A 22,545-nucleotide genomic window follows, 5' to 3' on the forward strand; every position below is an offset into this window, starting at 1 on the left:
AGGGACTTCAGGGAGGGCTTGTGATCCCCAGCAGTTGAAATAAAGGCCCCTAAAATCATTCCAGAGAGCCCAGCTTTCACGAAGGTGCCTCACATGATCCCCCAGTCCTCATGTTCCCAGCACAACTCAGCGCTGCCTCTTCTGCTCTTTCTCTGCTTTTTACTCCTCATCTCATCCCAAACCTCCCTCTGCTGCAGAGCACCCATAGAGTGAGATTAGACAGCTCATCCAGAAGTGAACTAGGTTAGCTAGACAGTGACCACCACTGGTGGATCCTCTTGTATCCTTGTGGTATCCAAACCACACTTCCTCCACTCAGCTGTATTCTCTTTCCATCCTCAAGACTTTAGCTATTTGTTGAAGTCAAGAAAATAAACTAAAGGAGAACTCAACAGCAGTAAACAAGCAAAAGGGGCTACCTGCCCATTTCAGAGATTTCAAACATCATCCTACCTTTTAAAAACTAAACTTTGAAAAGATTTTAGTATCTCTGTCCTGCATAAATCTTCCATCTCAGAATACTGTAGTGATTGCTCTGAATCTTCTTCCATTTTTGCCTCCATCAAAATGTAGAACTGTGTGGGAACTTTGATTCATATTCTGTTTTCCAACCAGGTCTGTAGCCACAGACTCCCAAACTTTATTTAGCTGCTTCAAACTTCACAGTGACAGGATCCCATTACCATTTTGAGTTCTCTGGATGTTGAAATAAGCATAAAGAATCTTTTTCTCTGCATCAAGGCACAGGATCGAGTTACTCCATCCCTGCAAGTTCCTGCCTGTGAGCTAAGCCACTGCAACCACCCAACTGCACAACCTTAGCCTCTGACAAACACAAGACAACACGTCTCTTACTTAACACTTTTTCAGTATTTGCAAGCTACTGCAACTATCTTACACTTACTGGACTCAATAGGAAGACTTCTTGATAACAGTAGTAGGCATGTCTTCTCTTTTGAGACCCAGTGCTTTCTGAAGAAAGCATCTCTAGGGCTGCTGTAGCCTGATAATGCTCAAACAAAAACGTATACTCAGAGGAAGATGTAAGACTATGGTACCATGTCAAAATATGCAGCATTATGGAAAGACTTTCCCAGACACCAGTTTTCCTTTCTGAATCTGGCCCTCAGAGTCTAGCTTGACCATGTGGACAGTCAGAAAAAAATTTTTTACACTGAGGGTGATGGAACGCTGGCCTAGGTTGCCCAGAGAGGTGGTGGATGCCCCATCCCTGGAAACGTTCCAGGCCAGGTTGGATGAGGCTCTGAGCAACCTGATCTCATTGGAGATGTCCCTGCTCCTTTCAGGGGGGTTGGACTAGATGACCTTTAAAGGTCCCTTCCAACCCTAACTATTCTATGATTCTATGATTCCATGACCAAAGCTGGTGTTAAGATTAACACTAGATCCCTTCGACCAGGCTAGCACTCCATGGTCCAGCTTGTTACATCTACTAAATGGCTCTAGCTCATCTGAAGGTATCCATATCACTGAATGAAGATGATTGGTACCCCATGCCATGCGCATACCGTGTAGTGGGGGCATCAGGAAACCCAGCTCACTGCATGGCAGGTCTCAATACTCCCCTTGAGTATCAGATTGCATCCACATGGGCGGGACAAGGATGCAAGGCAGATTTTAATCCAGACAGCTCTCAAAATGCAGCACCATCAGAATCCAGATCTCCCAAGTGTGCCATCTTTTGTTCCAGATCCAGACTGGTTTCAGGGCTGTCTCTACACCAGAAACGCTATGAAGTTCCTGGGTTTCTCCGTACGGTCATGAGGTCTGTGAGGCCCATACCAAACAGTGCCCCTGTCAAAGGGAACCAGAGGTCCTGCTCCAGCCAGCATGTAGGTGAGGGGAACAGCAGCTGGGGAAGAGATCCCATGCACATCATCGTAACAATACAGATGTTTCCAGGAACCTATAGTACCAATTTGCCTCCTTGCTCTCTGTAGCCTGGTGTCAGATGCCAGCTAGGCATGGGAAGGTGCTGAGATGGAAAGCACTGGAACCAAACATAGGTTTCCAGAGAAAAAAGTTACCCAACATGGAGATAGAACATCCTGGACACCTGGGCTGCATTTTGAGTGTTCTCTAGTGTGTAGACCTGTCTTGTGTCAAGGATGCAGCAGTGCTCAGAGGTCTGTGGCCACTGGAGAAGAGGAGGAGGAAGGCAGAGCTGACTCAGGATGTGGCAGGATTTGCTAGTAGCTACACTTATACAAGGTAAGAAAGGCTTTAACATTTTCCCAAGGGAAAATACGTGACATTCCACTCCTTTTCCTGAGGCAGGGGTAGAAAGGAAGGCCTGGGACCTTCAGGAAAAAACACCAGTTAAAAACGTTTACACCAGGACCAACAGGACTACAGGAGGTGAGGCACATGGGGCTACATGGAGCAATGGAGTTTTATCCCTTCGCCCATGGGGACTGTCTGAGCCATGGGGAGAACACGGTGAGCTTCTTGAGCTGTTGGGTCTAACACCCTTGCCCAGCCTACCTGGTAGGATGCCTGCCTCACACCACAGGCCAAACAGAAGTGAGCACGCACCATGACCACGCTGCCTGTGTGAGGGAGTCTCTCCTTTCCCAGGGAACTGCAGCTACCATCAGGTTTGCATGGTGCTTTCTCAACATGGTGCTTAAAATCCAGTGGATCATTTACAACCTTTCAGCGAAACAATGAGAGGTGGGACAACCTACAGGTGCCAGACAAGCTTTAAAATATATTTAAAAGAAATATAATAATTTTACAAGAATGAGACACTTGTCAGCTTTCCAGATCATCACACCTCACAACATCTTCATTACCTCCCCATATGTTATACACATGTGCAATTCTATGATAGGTCATCAGTAACCATAAAAATCAGGAGGATTATGTGTTATTTAGACAACAATTGAGAGAGATCATAAAAAAGGAATGTGAAAAAAAAAAGCCAATTACAACTTTAACTCTGGAGACTTTACCGTCTCTTCACATCATTAAGAAGAAAACAGACCATCAAGGATGATGTTCCCACAGAGGAAAGAAGTTTTTCAAAAGGAGAAACTTCTATGCAAGCCACATGGCATTTTGCCAGCTTCCTTTCTAGTGCTGAAATTTGACGTTTAGTGAAAATAGCATTTATCTAATGTGATGCAAATACATAGCACAGATCTATGCTGGTGAACACAAAGGAGAAATCCTAGGGAAGGATGGCATGGCCATTGCATTAATTGTGCTCAGCATGATGTCCCCAGTGCAGTGGAAGGCTAAGCACAACGCAAGAGCAAATTGAAAGTGCAGTTTTCTAATCAGAAAAGCTTTTAAAGGACACCTGGCCAGTCCCTGCCGTGGCTGCAATCAGACTTAATTTAAAATCATACAGGACTGAGCTTTCCAAGGAGAAAACATCCCCATAAACCCTACAAAGCAGAATTGTCAACAAAGGCACAGCCAGCTGCGCTGTCAGTTCTGGGCGAGAGCAGATGGAATGGAAATATGGCACACATCTTAAAATCACCACCTGGTCCTTGGCTCTCCAGGTGCCTGCTTGTTTGGACAGGATCCTGGTCGGCTGTCCAGTGTGCTGACACTGCCTTGGTGGCACGGTGTCCCCTGTGGGGAGGGACTTTCTGACACAGAAATTATGCCCTCCACTAGAAAGAGCTGAAACAATGGCCAGGCACCTGGCTTCTAGATCTACACTGGATATATGCTCTGATTTCTATTTTTGAGTGCCCATTTTCTACTTCCATCACATTAAATCAAATTAAACATTTTGGGAAGTCTGTTGTTGCTTTCTGGACAGTCAAGAAGAAATGTGATGGCAGGGCACAGATGCATTTTCTAAATTTTCTCACAACTTATGCTTAGAAGACTCATGTCTTTTTTCTCATATTTCCTATAGCCTCTGTTGGTTTTCTCACCTATCCTCATAAGAAAAAAAAAACAAACCCAAAAACAAACTAACAAAAAACCCCACTAAATCAAAGGCCATAACAAGCACATCACAGAAGTATCAAAAAGTATTGAAAGAGCTGGAAATGCTTAAAATCCAGCTGCAATTTTAAGTAGCATATTTTTCAAGTTACCATTGCTATAGTTATCAACCTCTCCCTCTCTAACATAGACACCAGCAATATAAATCATATTTTTTGAAAGATTTAGGGAAAGATCAGTGGCTTTGGGAGAAATCAAAGAGAAGTAGCGATTAAAGAAGATTTCAGGAGGCACTAAAGCATTTATGCAAAATGTCCCATAAAAACAAAACAAATAAGGGGAAAGAAGCTATATGGGGGGAGCAGGGGGAGAGGTACTTACACTCTTCTTCCATAACAACTATTTTAGTTTCTGAGGCTGGTAAGACTTGTGATGCTTTCGTTGTTCCTGGGGAAATTAAGGTAAGAAGGCGGTGAACAAAATATCTGTTTTGAGCAGAGAAGAGTGGGCTTAGCTACTGCAGGGAGGAGAAGAGCAGGTGCTGCTGGGTGGCGCAGGCTTGGGTGGCTGTCGACGTATTAGTACTGGTTAGAGGATGCTCAGATGGGTCACTGGTAACAGAGGCAGATGAACAACTGCCCATGCAGGGCATGGCACAGGGCATGTCGGTCCCCTCGCTGTAACTGGCCTTATGCCATTAGGATCCATGTCGTGATAAAAAGGCAGAAATGGCTCAGGATTCACCCAGCAGGTGATGAGCAAAACTGAGGGGGAACTTTCTTAGCCCTGACGGCCACGAGAGTGCAAAGACGGGATCATGGAACATGACAGTGAGAAAAATGTGGCGTTAAAGAAAAAGTGAGACCAACTGAAGAGCCTCCATCCCCCAGGTATGTGCAGCTCTGCAGCACAAAGTAATGCTCATAGAAGAGATGGAGGAACATAAAAGAGATGAAGACCACAGCCCAAGGCAATACAGGAGCTGAGCACGTGTAGCGATTTCCTCTTTATGAACCAGAATGTTGGGAAAGTCCAATGCCCTCAGTCACCAGCTCTACTCAAGCCTGCTGGCAGCAAAAGCGCCTTCTGGATCAAAGCCCCTCACCACCCTCTAGATGCACAAAGGCAAAAGCGTCAGGAGCCTACGCTGTGCGTACAGCACGCTGTGTCAGAGACAGGGGGTGAGACCAGCATGAAAAGGTAAAAGCACAAAGAAATTTTTATAAAAGTTTGATTTTTCCTGCAGTGTTTAGCAGGGGGGGAGGGGGGCAGTTAATAAGGTGTCTAGAAATTTTCTGAGGAAAAAGAGTCTGAAACAGTCACATCTCAGCTGTGTCCTCACGCCCATGTGATATCAATATTAGAATACTCAATGAAGAGAACTGGGAAATGGGACATTTTTCTAAGAAAGCATCTAATTTACCTCAAAGTAATAAAAATCTGAAAATAGCACCAACGCACAATATGTTTTGGCTAAGCCCAGAAGCATTTCCTCAGAAATTGACACCCTCCCAAGGCTTTTCAATGCAAAAGCATTTATTTCTGAGCCGGGCATTTTGTGGAAATACTAGAATTGCAGAGGAGAGATGAGGTGATGGGTTTGGCTGATGGGCATTTTCTAAGTGACAAGGGGTTGCTACGCTTCAGCTACTCTCTTTCTAAAGAAAATTTCTCTTCAATGTGGTGTTTTCGGTGATTTGCAACAGATCTGCACAGCTGAAAATGTGCTCTTTTGAAATGGATATAAACTGAGTACTTTGCAACAGCAACACTGCCTCATCAGGCTAAGAAATTTTTACCAGCAGAGACCAAATCTCAGACCTTCACACCCCTGGGCCTGAGGGTCTCATGTGTGAGCTTCTTCTCTGTCAGCCAGGACTCAAGTGGGCTCAGAAGCCTCCGTCTCCGGCCTCTGCACCCCTGGAGGGGAATGGTGTGCTGGGCTGAGGACACCTCGCACCTCCACCATGCTCATCTCAAGCCGCAACAGCTCAGGCCACCTCCTGCAATGCCACCTCTCTACAGGGGCACCCAGAGATGTCTCCAGACCTCGTGTCTCTGTATCACAAGATGCAGTGTTAGCTCAGGACTTTTTCCCAGTCCTGGATTCACCCACAACATTACAGGACCTCCAACAATGCTGCTGTCAGGTCAGAAGGTGGGCTTCCAGCAGACAGTCCCAGAGCATCAGTCCCAGCTGGCCTGCCCAGGACAGGCAGATGCACCAGGTTCCCAGGGCAGCAGTACAGAAGCAGAACATAAAGCAGCAGAAGATACAGAAACAGCAATAGCTGGAGTGAGCTTCTGGGAAAGGAGGGAAGGCTCCAAGGGGAGGCCATCTTGCGCGTCTGCTCCCGTTAATTGTTGTAAACTGCTACAGCTTCACAGGGCACTTTGGTGAGACTTAGCCACAATAGGATCAGCGTTAAGGAGCCTGGAGAAGAATGCAGGCAGGGACAGAAGACAGTATATGTGGATTCAGAGACAAGCAGATGCCTTGAGGAGTTTTCTTCTGAAAGATATCACAGATGAAGGGAGCTTGCAGAAGTGAGGAGAGCTGTCGAGGTCCCAAGAAGGCCCAGCAGTAAGGAAAGAGGGAGACTACAGGACAGCAAGTGCCTGGGCACAGATGAAGGCTGCTCGGCTCTGGGGGGAAGTGAAAAAAGTGTGCAAAGGGGGTGACAGAGCTGCAAAGGCCTACAGCAATCACCATCACCTCGTTTACCTTTGCAAGTGACTACAACTAGCATTCAACTGCTGCGACCTGCAAATAGCAGCAGCAAAGTGTGCAGATGGCGGAGAGTGGCAAGCCAAAGGCAGCTCAGGATTAATGGAGGCACTGCTACAGCAGGGCAGTGGGCAATCCACCAGACCCGCAGCACCGTGCGGCCTACAGCTCCCAGTAGGAAATGGTACAGGTCAGATATTTGGGTCTCTTGGGTTGCTTTTCAGGTCTCAACATATTTCTGGGAGACTCTGTCCAAAGGAGGCCACAAGGATGATGAGAGGGCTGGAGCACCTCTCCTGTGAGGCCAGGCTGAGAGAGCTGGGGCTGTTCAGCCTGGAGAAGAGGAGGCTCTGGGGAGACCTGAGAGCGGCCTTCCAGTGCCTAAAGGGAGCTGCAGGAAAGATGGGGAGAAACTCTTCAGCAGGGCCTGTTGTGACAGGACAAGGAGTCATGGTTTTAAACTACAAGAGGGTAGATTCAGACTGGATATAAGGAAGAAATTTTTTACACTGAGGGTGGTGGGGCACTGTCCCAGGTTGCCCAGAGAGGTGGTGGATGCCCCATCCCTGGAAACATTCCAGGCCAGGTTGGACGGGGCTGTGAGCAACCTGATCTGGTTGGAGATGTCCCTGCTCCTTGCAGGGGGGTTGGACTGGTTGGCCTTTAAAGGTCCCTTCCCTCCCAAACCATTCTGTGATTCTCACTCAGGTATGTCCTCAGACCCTTTGTGACCTGAACGAGAGTGACCAGCTGTCCTTGCCTGACGACATGCCTTCCCACAGAGGAAGAGTTAAACCACGACAATGCTGCCATTGCCTGTGCATGCGGGAAGGGACAGCTCAAAGTTCTGGTGGCCTGATGTGCATTATCCTGGTGCCATAAGCAGTGTGCAGGATCAGAGCCTTGCAGCGGGGCACGGCTCAACCACACTGTTCTGCTTGTGGAAGGGGATTGCTAGCGACTGGGAAGGGCGAGTGGAGGAGGCAGACGGGGCTCTGATGGCAGGCAGACACCAGCCGTGCATGCTGCACACGGGGAGGGGGGATTGCATATGCAGCTCCCAGTCTAAACAGGAGCAATTTACATTGTGATGGGACAGCCAGAGCGCAAGTCGGGGGAAAAAAAAGAGTGGTACTGCCTCAGTTAGCTTACTCTGGACACCTTTCCTATCATGATCAGAAAGGGCCTGTTGCAATAGGACGAGGGGTAATGGTTTTAAAATAGAGTGGGGTAGATTTAGATTGGAAATTAGGAAAAAATTTTTTACGATGCGAGTTATAGAACACTGGAACAGGTTGCCCAGAAAGGTGGTGGAGGCCCCATCTCTGGAAACGTTCAAGGCCAGGCTGGATGAGGCTCTGAGCAACCTGATCTAGTCGGGGATGTTCCTGCTCCTTGCAGGGGGGTTGGACTAGATGACCTTTGAAGGTCCCTTCCAACCCTAACCATTCTATGATTCTATGAAACACAGCAGAGCAGCTTCATAGACGTGAAGCACGAAGGCATGGAGGTCTGAGCATGGATGGCTTTTCTCCAGACTTCACAAGCACGGGGATTTTACAGGCAGAGTAACTGAGGGGGAGGCTATGTGATACTGCAGCTTCACAGGATGGAAGATTCAGGACTCCAAACACTGCTGAGGCAGAGGTTAATAGACAAAATAATGCCAGAAAGTAGCAGAAGAAAGCTACCGTCCCTCACATGTGACTAATGCTAATAAAAGCACAACAACAGAAACTGGATTATAGCAAAGGGCTACATAGCACAGAGCCCGGGCTCCTGCAGCAGCCCATTGCAAATGGCAGGAGGAAGGGTTTAGGAAACAGAGCTTGTACAGAGCCATCTCTCCCCTAGTCACACCCTCCCAACTTCTGGCAACCACTGTAGGGACTTTCTGAGCTGGAGGGTGGATCCAAACCATGATGTTAAGCAACATAATTATTATGACCAAGATAATAATAAAACCACCTAACCTCAGACTCCATCCGCTGAGCTCTAAGCTCTAAGAGATGGAGCACACATTCTAGGATGAAAACCAGAAGCAACTTCACTCATCACAAAGCTATGGTTTAATTACTTGTCTTCTGGTGAGTTTTGCTTCTCAGAAATTCTTTTTTAAAAAGCAAACATCAAGCCTACAAGCTTTCTTTTCTCCTTACTCCTTTTAAAAAAATACACACATTGTAAGTTTATTTAAAATGTAAATTAACCACATTGCCAGTGACAGATAACAAAGATAAACATTTATGCTAAGCTTCATTTTTCTTATCTCCCAAGATTGTTTTACTCAATATCCTGAAAACATGAAACAAAACACAAGACAGATCATGTGCAGAACCTCTCGCTTTCTGCTTGAATGGCAGACAGCTCAAGACATTTGCTAGCTTCTTCACTTACCACTTCTCACATTCAGGCTGCCTTTTGCGGTGTCTTTCCCTAAAACGTTCTCCGCTTCGCAGCTGTACTCCCCAGCATCTTCCAGCTTCACTTTGTTGAATTGCAGTCTGGAAATTTTTCTGTTGAAAAGTACAGCAGACATTTCTTACTCGATTGCTGACCATCCTCATGAATTGATAACCATTCCTGGCCCTCGTACACTGCCCGCTATGTCACCCCTTCTCAAGTGGATGGGCTGCCTGACCTCACAAGCTGAACAGGCACTCAAGCCCGGCCAAGATTCAGATGAGACCCTTCCCAGGAATCACAGCCACCATGGTTTCCCAAATGAACATCTGCCTCTGAACCCACTGCTCTTAGCATGTTGCGTGGTTTGGTCTGACACCTGCTCTCATTCGCACAGAGTCTTGTGAGGAGTTGAGCCCAAGAGTCGCGGCATCCCAGCACACAGACTTTCCACACTGGGGAAAAGCCAGGTTACTGATGGGCAGTGCGCTTTCCCTGCGAGAAGGAGATATGGAGATGGGATGAATGCTCTGCACCTTCTTCAGCACGGAGGCCAAGCAGGCCTGTGCTTCACTGGCTGCGTTCCGTGGTGCCACACACTCAAATGCAAACACCCACGGGGTCAGAGGGGACTCATCCCTTTCCAGCCTGCAAATGAAAACCCTGCAGTTTGGCCTAGGCAGCTGTCACACTGAATACCACTCACAAGACCACAGTGGAACTCCCACATTAGGCCCTCTGTTTTATTACATTTCCTTCCATTTTAGCCATCTCATCAAAAAGCTACCCTGTGTACTCTTCTCATGAGGACATCTCCCTGCGTTCTACACCAAGCTTTTATCTCAGGTCTGTGTCATACAGTCGCTTTATTTAGAGACTTGAAAACACTGCCAGCTTTAGAAAGAGGTCCCAATGGCCTGTGTTGCTGAAGGAAAATAAAATTCCTTTTACGTGGAAAATAATCATTAGCTTTGGACATATTTGCAATGTTACATGCAAATGTAATGTTTGGGCTGTACAAATCATCATCCATAGGAAGTCCTTCACAGAAGCACACTGGCATTTTTTTAACATCCTGACATGCTGTTCTACAGGGAGCCACAGCACAAGGACACAGCGTGAACATCTCACTGGTTATATTAGTAAATTAAAAGCACTTGGAGACAACTTGGTACAGCTCCCAGGATACAGGCACTTCCCTGTATTACAGGATGCGGTCAAGTGTTCAATTGCATGACTTTAGGCCCCATGTGGAGCAATTTTAAAATGAATGTTGACAGTATGCAAAGATATCTTGAAACCCTCTAATCCTAGGTCTCCCCTAATGCACTGCACAAAGCCATCATGTTCCAACAGGGATGCCTAACCAAGCAGGCTGATTCAGAGTAGTGCAAAGCTGCCTCGACTCCTAGTGCTGTACGCTTCTCTGAATTTTCTCATTTCTCAGAGCCATCTGTGACAATCTGGGGCATCATAGTCCTTGCTGCTGTGATGCCCTAGGAGTCAAGCAGCACCCAAGAGACAGCAAAGCACTTAAGGCCCTTCAGGGTCTGCTGCTGGCCAGTGGCTTCTGCATCTTGCTGGGGAGGTACGATGAGCGCCTGATGAAGGGGGTTGGCTCTCTAGCACCCAGTCCAGGACCATGCTCCCCGCTCCCTCCACAGAGGCAGGTGTAGAAACACTCGGCAAAGGGGCGAGGTGGGCTTCTGGCATGCAACTCCAACAAGACCACCCACAGCCTAGTCCGGCCGTTTCTCTCATCTGTCTTACCCCTCATCGACAGAATACACCATTTGTTTTACAAACCACCCCTATGACAGGCTTGTAGCTACTGCTGCAGAGTGAAAAGTTAGGCAGCACGTGTTGAAAGCAGCTTGGAAGAGTGAGGCCCTAACTCAAGGTCTTTTAGAAAACACTACCCTCACACACTAGCATGCTGAGGCTATCTGCCAGTGTGGAGCTGAAAGCATCTACAAACATGCTGCCTACAGCTGCCGGAGGACAGATATTCCAATGGTAATTGGCTGCATTGCAATCTCATATGCACAGCATGTTTCACCATGCGTCGTAACAGGAAAAAATCCACTACAGCATTAGAATATCACCTATGTACATGATCTTTTACAGATAAAGGCTTTTAAGTCCCAAAGATACAAATTAGTAAGTTATTAGTGATTCAAAAGGCTAATGAAAGGGGGCACACTTGACAGATTCATCTCCAAGAGCAAGATGAGAAACATTTGGTCTTTTACCTGGAACTGGAAAGGACTGTGAGCAGAATAAAAAGCAAAGCTGGCATTTGCAGCATATCAGCATCAAGGTGAAACTGAAAAGGACTATTTTGGTTTAGTGCACGAGACTGCTGTACTGTCAAAAGAGCTTATTTATATTTGCCATCCCAGTTTATTGAAATTCTACTGGATTGTAAGATCTCCTTGGAAAAATCAAGAGTTTTTCTTGCTTTTCATACCCCAGACCAATGGTGCAGCTACTCTTGGTATTCACGCTGTGCTGTATAAGGTCAGGTAGCAGACTTGGGGGAGAGGGACGAAGGGTATAGACGAGGATCAGTTTTAATGTGGAGCACATTTACCACAGTAAAGAGAATTTCCCTATTTCAGGAAGCACTGAAACAGACAGAGAGACACCTTGTTTCACAGCATTAGTGACATTTAATTTGCCTTTAATTCACATGAGTAATGCCTGTGCACTAGAAGGACTGAACTGAGGGATGTAGAAGAGACTAGACCTTGCTTGATCTGTGTGTGGCAAAGACAAAGACGACCAGTCTGTCTCTGTTCTATTTTACTGTCTCCAGGTGCTACTGAAATACCTCAAAACCACCTAGGAAATTGGTTTTTCAAGTTTGTGTTCTTCCTCCTGCTGCCCCAGAGGGCAGGTACTTCGTTCACTGGAGGGCTGAGGCACGATTTTTTACAGAAATACCAAGTAGTAGCCTATGAGGAATTACGTTGTGCACAGGAGTTTTGTTTTGGGTCCCCTGCTGCCCTTCTGGGCAGTGTGTTTCCTGGGGACACCAGCCCCTGGGAAAGCCCTACCGTGTGCATTCACAAGGGTGCCTGGCTGCCAGACAATGCCATTCTTCTGAAGGAAGGCACTGCCCCTGGCTGTTTGCTTAGTGAAAGGGCTAGGGTCACTGACAGATCCCATCATTTCACTGCAGTGCAACTCTGTTGACATTTCTTTACTCCAGGGGAAAATCTGCTTCATTGTCTTTTCTGACCCTCAGCACATATGACTTAGCCACGCACTAATTATCTCCTGTAGCGCCAGTGGAGGAATAAGCCGTAGGGAATATGTTGTCTGCAGGCTCTGGGGGATAAGATTCACAAGGAGACCTTCAGCCTGGCCAGAAGAAGATGCCCCAAAATACCCTTCTGGCCAAGAGAAAAGAGTCCCCCAGAGGGAAGTTTGGACTGATGAGTAAACCATCCTCTGCAGTGCCAATCTCCAGACTACAATGGGAAACAAGGAGATCAGCCCTTGGCTGAGACCTAGACAAAGATTCTGGCAAATTCTGCCCAGGAAGGGTGGCTTCATCTGCTGTAATTTAGACATCTCAGAGTTAGACGTGTAAATGTGAACTTGGGCCCTGGGGCCTCCAGTGTAGTCAGAGGAAAAGAAACAGGCACTTCATCTCAGCTAAGGAGGAACTTTTCATGACAGGAATCATGTTCTCACCAGCACTTTGGTCAAGCTTGAATCATTTTTCTCCTCTTCACCACTGCCAAGTGGAAATGGGACAGTCTTCCCAGGTCATCTCCTCACAAAACCATTCATCTCAGAGTGTGTGAGCAGGAGAGCAGCTGCCACACGCTGCCTCCAAGACACCTATGTTTCACTAAGGACTCAGTGTTCCCTGTGTGAGTTCAGCCGCTTCAGCATCATCCAGGACAAAAATAGCTCTAGGATTACTACTGTGGTAGTATTTTATTAGTCTTCTAAAAATAGAGTAGCTAACACATAAGGAATAAAGAAGTCCATGAATTAGCTGATGAAGAGAATTTGAAGACTACACCATATGTGGCCCCTAAATTGTCAATGAAGAACATTGCACATAGTAAACACACCTGAGATCCTCAGAAAAGGAAATTCCCAAACATGACTTCTGCAAAGGACACACTGAATAGACTGCTGTGGTTACCTATTAATTCCATTCCCCTCTGTTTGCACGTGGCACAAAGCATACCAATATTGCAGAGAGCAGAGAGGCCAGCAATTGCTGTAACGTGTACTGCTTACACTCCTGCCAAGGATTTAATTGGTGCCTCTGTGCTGTGCTGGCACTCTGCACTGTGGTGCGTTTGCCCTGAGAGAGCAGGTTAATGATTGGCAGGAAGATTCAGAACATCCAATTCTTCAGCTTACAGTCAAGAATTGTTGTCCAGCAACCATCAAACATCAAGCAGCCCCACTGGCTCTCCGTGCCCTGGCCTCAGGAAACACATTCGTCTTCCCCAGCACACAGTGGGATTAAATCAGGCAGAAGAGATCACTGCAATGCAAAGCAGAGCAGAGATGGCCACAGCAAAGTATCTCTGTCCGGCCGGGCAGAAGTGCCAGCCAGGAGCATCCTCTCCCCTGCACAGCCAGACGGACACCACCCCAATCTGTTCCCTGCCCATCAGTTACAGAGCAGCACAACAGAGCTGGGCAAGTCAGCTGTGCCCTGCAGTGCTTGAGAGAAACAAGTGGCCCAATGCTGGCTGCTATGTGCTCTAGGGCATGATCTGGCTAGGATTACCTACAGAAAAAGCAAATGGGAAAGGGGGAAAAAATGCCCTTTTCCATCCACCTTCCTCTTCCCCTCACACCTTCATCTGCCCCGCTCCGTGTTTGACCTGCTGGGACTCTGGGAGAAGCAGGTGTGGGAAACAGTTAACGTCCTTGTGGGTGCCCAGGACAGGACCAGTCATCCCCTGAACCCGCTGCCTGCTCTCTCCTACCCCTGTCCCCTGACATTAAAGTGCTGTTCTAACCTGAAAAGCAGATTTGCCCCTTCTCTGCTCAGCAGTGCTGTTGTCTCTCTGTGCCCAGGCTTGGGACAGGCCAATTTTAAAAGGAAGACTCAACCAGTCCTCACTCTGCAGAGTTGACATTGACACTGGTATCTGAGCAAGTGCCGGAGTCCCTTCTGGGTCATGCACCATCCATAAAAGCGGAAAAGATCAATAAGTACGCTCCAAAGAGCAGGGTTACTTGTGCAACCCTCTTCCATCCTCAAATTCAGGCTGGGGCCGCATAACTGAATTGCCAGGGATGTTCCCGCAATGGCAAGAGGTGTAGGGCAACAGAGGCAGCGTAACACAACCACACACCAGTCCCTGGAGTGGACTTTGTGGCCGCTCTGCTGAGAGGCAACCCCCTGTGTGCTGCTGCTCTTCATGCCAGGAAGGCTGTGGCAGCTGCCAGGGTGCGAAATCAATAAATACGTAAAAGTTGAGTTTTGGGTCAAGGCTGATGCACAGACTCCATGTCAGTGCAGGGTCCCTTGTATTACTTGTCCTGGAATTCAAGGCAATTGACCTATCCCAAGAATGTTCCCTCCAACTCCAATGACAGGATTTTAATTTCTTTCAGAAAATGTAGATCCTGGAGCAGTACCCTGAGGCCAGCTCAGAGCAGGTTCTCTCTCTGCTTACTGTGATATCTCACAGGAGGACACTAGCAGCCTCCCAAGAGCCAGAGACCTTCCAGCACCAAATGTGGAACAGATACTTCCCCATCCTGAAGAGTGCTGCTGAGGAGACGGCACAGAGAGGCTGATACACAGGCAAATCAGAGGCAGGACCAAAACTTCAGGGATTGCCAGAAGAGGGGGAGGAAGGCCTGAGAGGGCCTTTAAAGCAAAGGCAATTAGTTTTAAAGAATTAGGGGAGGCGGAAAGGGAAGTGTCATACTAAAAGCAACTGTCTGGAGGGGAGCTCTGTGCAGAGCACGGGAATGGAGATGAGCAGAGCTGGGCTGCAAATACTCAGAACAGGAAAAAGCATTTGTGGGAACAGCGGCCACAGGAAAGGGGTGGCACCTTTAGACAGACAGAGAACTACCCCTCCGAAACCCCTGTGAAACATATCACCATGGTGGTACACATGGCTGTACAAGAGATTCAGTTACAGTTTTGGGACTCCTTTCTGAGTTTGGAGCCTTTGGGATGCATGTCATTCTTTTCTTCCTATGAAATTTTTCTGCAACTGGTATCTGTCACAGATCGTCACTAGTGCCTATGAACTGAAAGAGGGACTTGGCCAGTTCATGCCTGTAGGTATAGAATGTGCTGTCCCAAGTGAAGTGCCTGCAGCCTCAGCCCTCACTCCAGCCCTCCTCCCCCAAGGCAAAGCATTTTAATTTAAACTGGATGAATGAGATTTCAGCTCATATCTCAATGAGTGCTTAAATCTAATCTGCAACCTTTTGCAACTGCAGTGGACCGAGGTCTGTTGGGAGAGATTTTTTTTTTTTCCAAGCAACCAACATCACTGGAAAAACCACACAAAATGTCAAGCACATAAAGCTCCTTCCACCTCTACGTTTGCATACACCATCAGTTGAAGCAGCCCAGCATCTGGTCGTAACTCGTTAGCCACTATAACTCAGTCAAGTTTCATGAAATGCCCATTCCCTGAATGTCTTAGGAGCCCCAACTTGCAAAGTTTGTGAATCGTTCTAGCTGAAGACCCAACTGCTTCTCCTTTCAGTTCTCAGATTCCCTAGTTCAGTCCCAGGTGCATTGGCCAAGATTATGTCCATCATTCCTTTAAAACAACAACCAGAGAAACAAAGGAGATGCTCTCCTTCACACCCCCCTCCAGTAAAATGCCTTCAGCAGCTAAAACCAAATCCCAAATATCGGAGACTCATAATGACATCGTGAGAGTTAGCAAGGCAGAAGCTCCCCTGGTGATTATAACAACACCGGTGCTTGAGAAGAGTCTTAGCTTCAAGGCATCTGGAATTGCTCTTGCAAGATCCATTGTCAAATGAGCTTTTTCCTTTGTTTAAAAATGTCAGCCTGAAGACCCCTGCCAGAGTGGTGGTATAGCCTGCTTGGGTTCACTCTGGCTCCCACAAGGCTTCAACAGTTTTCTTTGCCCCTCCTTGTCTCCAGGCTTAATTAGGAAATCATTTATCTTTATTGGCATTCTGTTTCCCCTGCTGCTTTGGCATTATTATTTATTTTTGCCTTCATTCCAGAGCAGTGAGCTGTACAGGGAAGACCACAGCCCCATTCATTGTGGGTGGGGAATAATCTACAGCAGAGAGCTCTACAAGGAAGACCCCAGCAATGAATCTGCCCCAACGAGCATTGCCCGAGGGACTACTGTGCAAAAAGAGGAGAGGGGGGTATCCCTTGGCTCCACTTACAGGCTAACAATAGGGATTCCTGGTGATACTGAAAGTAGGACACTACTCCCAAGGGATATCATATGGTCAGCCTGTCCCAAACTGAACTGCCAGCCCCTCTCCACTCTAATGATATGCCTACTTCATCACTCTCTTGGTAAAAGAGCACACAAAGAGATGAGGCTGTAAGGGCAGCTACAGCTAGGAGACTGCCAGGCTCCTGGACCCCCTCTGACTCCAGCTGAAGATCTACGTGTCTCAAGGTTGAGCCCTGAACACAGCCTGAAATGGAGTAGGTTCTACACCTTCACAAACAGAAACTCCCTTGGCTTTCTCCACAATTGGCATTTGACATTTGCCAGGACAGGCAGAGAGTCAAAACTCAACCTTAACTTCTTGGGAGCCAGCAGCCTCAATCAGACCTCAGAGGTACTCAGCAGAAAATGGTATTGCTCTGGCAGCTCAGAGGGACAGCCACTCACTATGCTGTACTTCCACTACTGCATGAAATTCCTTCTGGGTAACTTCTTCTAGGCTCCCCATCAACTATGTTTTATTTAAATTGAGACAGAGATAAAATTCCAGCCAATAATTTCTTACACCTTAAAGAGAAGTTTCCTCTTCGTGCAAGCCAGGCTTGCCTCAGCGTGTTACTAATTACAGATGGAACATGCAGTTCAGAAAGGAGGAATCAGAATTGTTCCCCTCCCTCCAGCAAACACCCATTAAAAAAAAAATTACTCCCTTGCCTGATGGCACCAAAAACATTGCCGGTAAGTTCAAAAACCAAGAGGGAAGATGACTGTTGGAAAAGCTGAAGAGCTGACATGCAGTTAACTGCTTCTCTCCTTACACCATATGCTTCCCTTATTTTCAAAGAGATCTCCAACTCTAGGAAGGCCAGTTGGGATCACATGAAAACTTGATCACAAAAAAAAAAAGGGCTTCAGTCATGCTTTCTAGCTAGAGATCTCAAGGCACTTTAAACACACAGGGAGGAAAGCCAGACACAGCGTGGTAGAGGAATGAGTCACAGAGGGCAGCCATGTTCTTCTCTCCCATCCTCATACTATGCATGTTGTCTGAGGACTGCAGAGTGGCAGACAAAGAGTCTAATGCACAGCTGTGCCCAGCTCTGCCGGGGACTCACAGGGCCAAGGGAAGGACTACGGACAACAAGCACACATCTTGGCAGGGCTATTTTGCCTAGCAGACAACTCTATCAACTCTTCAGATCAAACTTTTAAAGAAATTATGCTGTGCATCTGGCCAGGTGCTGCTGAAGCTTTTTGCCTTGTGTACTTTCTCTGTGAAAGTCTCTCCACAGTGCTCTATTTCTAGCCGTCTGGAAACCCCATTCTACTCTGAACTGAAAGGATTGTCTGGAGACCAGCATTATCTCTAAGTGGAGCCAGATGTATAAACCCCATTATTCTTGAATTAATCATCATGGAGTAAGACTTCCTTTCTGAGCTTTACAATTTAGGATGCTTATCCTTCCCTGGAATCCCCTCCTAACATGCTGCAAGTGATGATGTACACCCATATGCCATGCCCAGTTTTGGGCCCCTCTACTAAACTCAGCCCCACTAGCTACTTAATGGAGACACACAAAATCGTGAGGGCCCCCTCGATCCTCAGCCTGCACATATAGAGCACTTTTTAATGTTTATTCCATGCAGCCAAGGCCAGAAGGAGGCAGGGCCAATGCTGGTGAGCACTCTGCCCTCAAGGTGTTTTCAAGCACTGAGTCCTAGCAAACACAGTGGAGAGGAGAACCTGAAAGCTGAAGGTGCCAGACCAGGTGTACACAGACCCATCTAGCTCTGCCTGGAGGAGTGCTCCTGCACTGCTGACTGCTCAGCAAGGGGCAAATGGTCAACAAGGGGTTGTCTCCTCAGAGCTGTCCCAGCCAGACAGCTGCTGGAGTCTTCTCTCCGTAGGCAGGCCCCAGCCCCAGACAGGCAACCTCTCCAGTTAACGGCATGTTTTAATGGCAGCAGGGAGCAGAAGCAAGGATGGGAAGCGATTCCGGGGGCAGATAGGGGGGGATGCTTTGGGCTCCCACTTTTGCTGCTGGGAGAGCCTTAGACACTGGAGGAGCCAGGTGCTCAGCTTTCTTTAAAATGTTTATCCTTGGGCTTATTTTGCAAGCAGGAGGCACTTCTAGCACGCACATGTCTTCGGCCTGTCACTGGCAGGCTGTGAGCCAAGGTGTTGCCATGGAAACTGGTAAATGCAAAATCATGACTTGACAGCAGTGTCCTGAGGAAAGAGGATAAACCTTCTTCCATATGTTTATGTCCCTGACCCAGGGAATGTGTGCCCTCCCTGCACCGCTGTGGGTGGGACGCCATTCTGTCACGGCTTCGTGCTGGACACAGGGTGCCAGGAGGCAAGGAAGGACTGTGTTCTCTGGGAGCACAGAAGGGAGGTGCTGCAAGAGGCACTTCTCACCATCGTCAGGATCCCTCTCCAGACAGTTTTGCTGGGTGTTTGGTCTGGGGCTGATTGCTCGCTAGCTCTGATGAAATAACTCCCCAACATCCCTGTGAGACCCCAGCACTAGGGAGCTTGAGGTCCCACAAGCTGCCGGCCCGCAGAGATGCAGGGTCTGGATGGCACAGATCAGCAGGCTTCCCATGCCAGCTGCAGCTGGGGCCACAGACCTTCCTGCAGGGAATCACAGATGCAGGACTCGTCCGTAAACAACGGAGGCCATGAGGTTAACAACGGCCACTGAAGGTGGCAGAGCAAAGAGGCAGCTCTGCGCAGCTCTGCCCTACCTCTGCTGCCTGCCAGCCCAGACAACCCTTCCTGTGCAGTCTGTGTCCACTGGATACGAGCCAGTCATCCTGGATGCACCGATGTTTCCAGCCGAAGCCTTCCACTGGCCACTTCTCTGCCTAGTCCCAAAACAGCCACAAATCCCAGTTATTACGAAGGAGGTCAAGCATTCTGGGTGTGGCTTTGAAATCAAAACCAACAGGACTCAAATTAAATTACAGCAATTAACAATGATCCATTCAAGCACTAACTGATTTTTCTAATTGATTTTTTAGTGGCATCTAATTTTAAAAATTAATACTCTATCAAGTCCATAATGAGACGAGGTGAGCTTACTTTTCACACACTCAGACGTAACGTATGTTAGCGAAGAATTAGTTTCAAGTTTTCCAAAAGATCGGGCAGTTGCGAGCTGACTTTGTTGCTGGCTAGGTCAGGATATATGAATGTAAGCGTAATTGTGATTATGGAATAATTTTAAGATACATCATATGTAAATATTTGGCCTTGAAAAATACCATCATGGAGCCATTTAAATCAATTTCCAGTGAAAGCCCCTCAGCACAACCACTGGGGCCTACTTCTCCCAGCATTTGCACCGCCCGAGCGAGGCAGGCCCTAGCATGACACTGAGAGTTGCTGCATGAGAGCTTCACTACATGGGGAATTTGAGGCAGCCACCTTGGATCTTGCCCTGCATGCAGCAATGCAAAGTCTTGCATGAGACACTGTTATGGTTTATTTAGTGAGGGGGGCTATGGTGGCAGCTTCTGTAAGAAGCTGCTGGAAGTTGTTTCCCTTTGTTCAGTGGACTCGGCCGGGCCTAGGGCGGACCCGCTGCTGGCCAGGGCTGAGCTGATTGGTAGCAGAATGTTCCCTGATAACGCCTCTGCGATAAGGTATTTAAGAAGGGGAAAAACAGGAAAAAAAAAAGAAGAGGTGATGTGAAGATGCTGAGCAGGGGCAGAGAAGGGGAGGCACGAGCCTTGTGGACCTTGCACCCCTAACCCTCTGGCCTCCCGCCGGGCGGTGACTGGGCCCAACTCGGCCCGGCCTGGCTGCAAGAAGCAGAGAGGAGAGGAGATGTAAAAAGATCCTCAGAGGCATCTGCCTGACTGTTGTGAAGGATGTCTTGTGAGAGGAACAGCTGCAGACACCAAGGTCAGTTCAGAAGGAGGGGGAGCAGTAATGCGGCTCCTGGCCAGAATTCCCCTGCAGCCTGTGGTGATGGCCATGGTGGAGCAGGTTGTCCCCCTGCAGCCCATGGAGGTCCATGGAGGAGCAGAGATCCCCCTGCAGCCCATGGAGGTCCACGGAGGAGCAGAGATCCCCCTGCAGCCCGGGGAGGACCCCATGCCGGGGCAGGCGGATGCCTGAAGGAGGCTGTGGCCCATGGAGGGCCCGCTGGGACAGCCGTTCTGGAGGGACTGCACCCCGTGGAAGAGATGACCCACGCCGGAGCAGTTTCACAAAGGACTGTGGCCCGTGGGAGGGACCCCACGCTGGAGCAGGGGAGGAATGTGAGGAGTTCTTCCCCCAACAAGGAAGCAGCAGCGTAAAGCGACGTGTGATGAACTGACTGCGACCCCCATTCCCTCTTCCCCCCTGGGCTGCTTGGGAGGGAAGGTGGTAGAGATAATGTTAAGCCCGGGAAGAGGGAGGGGTGGGGGGAGGTTATCTTGTTCTCTGTCTCATTATCCTGCTTTGGTTTTAGTAATAAGTGAATAGTTTCCCCAAGTCAAGTCTGTTTTGCCCTTAACGGTAACTTTAAGGATCTCTCCCTGACCTTATCTCAAACCTCGAGCCTTTTCCCCTAGATTATCTCTCCCTGTTCCCTTGGAGGGTGGCGGGAGTGAGAGAGACTGCATAGTCTGGTCCCGATCAGGGCTGAACTATGACAGACAGTGCCTTCACGAGTGACTACGGGTCCTAATCAAACAGAACAGTGGTGTGCTCTTGCATCCTTGCAATTGCCTTAGATGCTTTTGAGTTCATTTAAATTCAGGAAACAAAAGAGTGATTCCTCCTACATTTACGCAGGCCCGCTGTTGGCTGGTGGGGGGAATGCTGAGTTTGAATAGCTTCTGCATTCAAACCCCTGATTACAAAGCAGGATCCACCCCAGGTAGCCTGAGCTGCCTACAACCAGCCTGCAGCCAGCAGGGACAGAGCTATCTCCACAGGTCACTGGACACTCGCCCCAGTCCAAGAACACAGTCACCCAAGGAGAGCCCCATCTATAAACCTAGCATCTACCTTGTTCGGGCCTGGCTCCTCTCTCTCTGCTACTCTGGAGGAAACTGAGAATCTCACTTACTCTCCCCAGCATGGCAAATGGGCTGGGCACGGTCCTGTGACTCCAAGGAAGCATCTCAGCATTGCTCAGCAGTGACTCAGAGATCGCAGCACCACTTCTAGACAGATACCCCAGACCCAGACACTCAGCATTAGTGAGCAGAGGCAGAGCAGCCCCGTAGCATACTTACTTCCCATTCCCATACTTGATCCGGATGTCTTTGCTCTTCTTCAGCTCTTTGCCATCTTTAAACCACTTGTAGGATGGCTGAGGGTTGCCAGCAGTTGCTTCACATTTCAGTGAAATCTTTTCACCAACATGAACGTTTGGGCTTTTCAGTTTCTTCAGTTTGGGAGGGACAGCTACAAAAAGAGAAACCAGACAATGTGAAACCTGCCTCTTTCAGAGGCTGTGCACCAGCCATGTCAGCCCACCAAGCCTCCTCCCCCAGGCACAGCACTTCCTGGCCCCGCTGCCGTGTGACGGCTGAAGAGGGGCTGCAGGCCAGCTGGGTTCCCTGGATTTTACCAGCACGCAGGCAGAGAAGGCGCACAGAGTCAGAAACACCCACACAGAGCATGGAGGGAGCCCACGAGTCTAGCTCGCTCTTTTCTCTGCTCCAGGTGGCTGGGCTTGACCACTCCACGGCTGCCCAGACTCACACAGTCAGGCCTTGCATGTCTCCTGCAAGGAGACCCCTGTGACGGGGTTTGCTCTGCTCGCCAGGCTCTCCTGCCAGGCCAGACCAGGGATGCAGGAGCTCAAGCTCTTTGGAGATTATTTTCCTCTACATCCTGCCATTGCTGCCGATGACTACTAACACCTCTATGGCCTCTGCTGCTGCTGATGGGCATGCTGCCAATCCCACAGCCCCACCAACCACAGCCAGAGTGTTTCACTGCAGAAGGAGCAGAGGTAGGTCACGGGGAGTGGTCCCCCTTCCCCAAGCAGCGTGTGCCACGGATGCTCTGTGCCTGCTGCTAAGATGGACCATCACTCGGCATGACAGCATCAGCAGCTATTTAAAATGGTCTTA

General features: G+C 48.5%; 1 protein-coding gene across 2 annotated transcripts in view; it reads right to left on the reverse strand.

Moving 5' to 3' along the window:
* Window positions 1-22,545, reverse strand: part of NRG2 (neuregulin 2) — a 185,129-nt gene that overhangs the window by 48,464 nt on the left and 114,120 nt on the right. Inside the window, exons 2-4 of one of the 2 annotated variants that reach the window (XM_086758762.1) lie at window positions 21,700-21,871; window positions 9,056-9,174; window positions 4,312-4,377 (exon numbers count right to left, since the gene is read on the reverse strand). In XM_086758762.1, coding sequence (XP_086614888.1) covers window positions 4,312-4,377; window positions 9,056-9,174; window positions 21,700-21,871 — 357 coding nt within the window. The remainder of the gene's footprint in view (window positions 1-4,311; window positions 4,378-9,055; window positions 9,175-21,699; window positions 21,872-22,545) is intronic. The other variant, XM_086758761.1, reaches the window with a different exon arrangement.

Source organism: Chlamydotis macqueenii, chromosome 14 (assembly GCF_036417535.1).
Source record: "Chlamydotis macqueenii isolate bChlMac1 chromosome 14, bChlMac1.mat, whole genome shotgun sequence".
Taxonomy (NCBI): Eukaryota; Metazoa; Chordata; class Aves; order Otidiformes; family Otididae; genus Chlamydotis; species Chlamydotis macqueenii.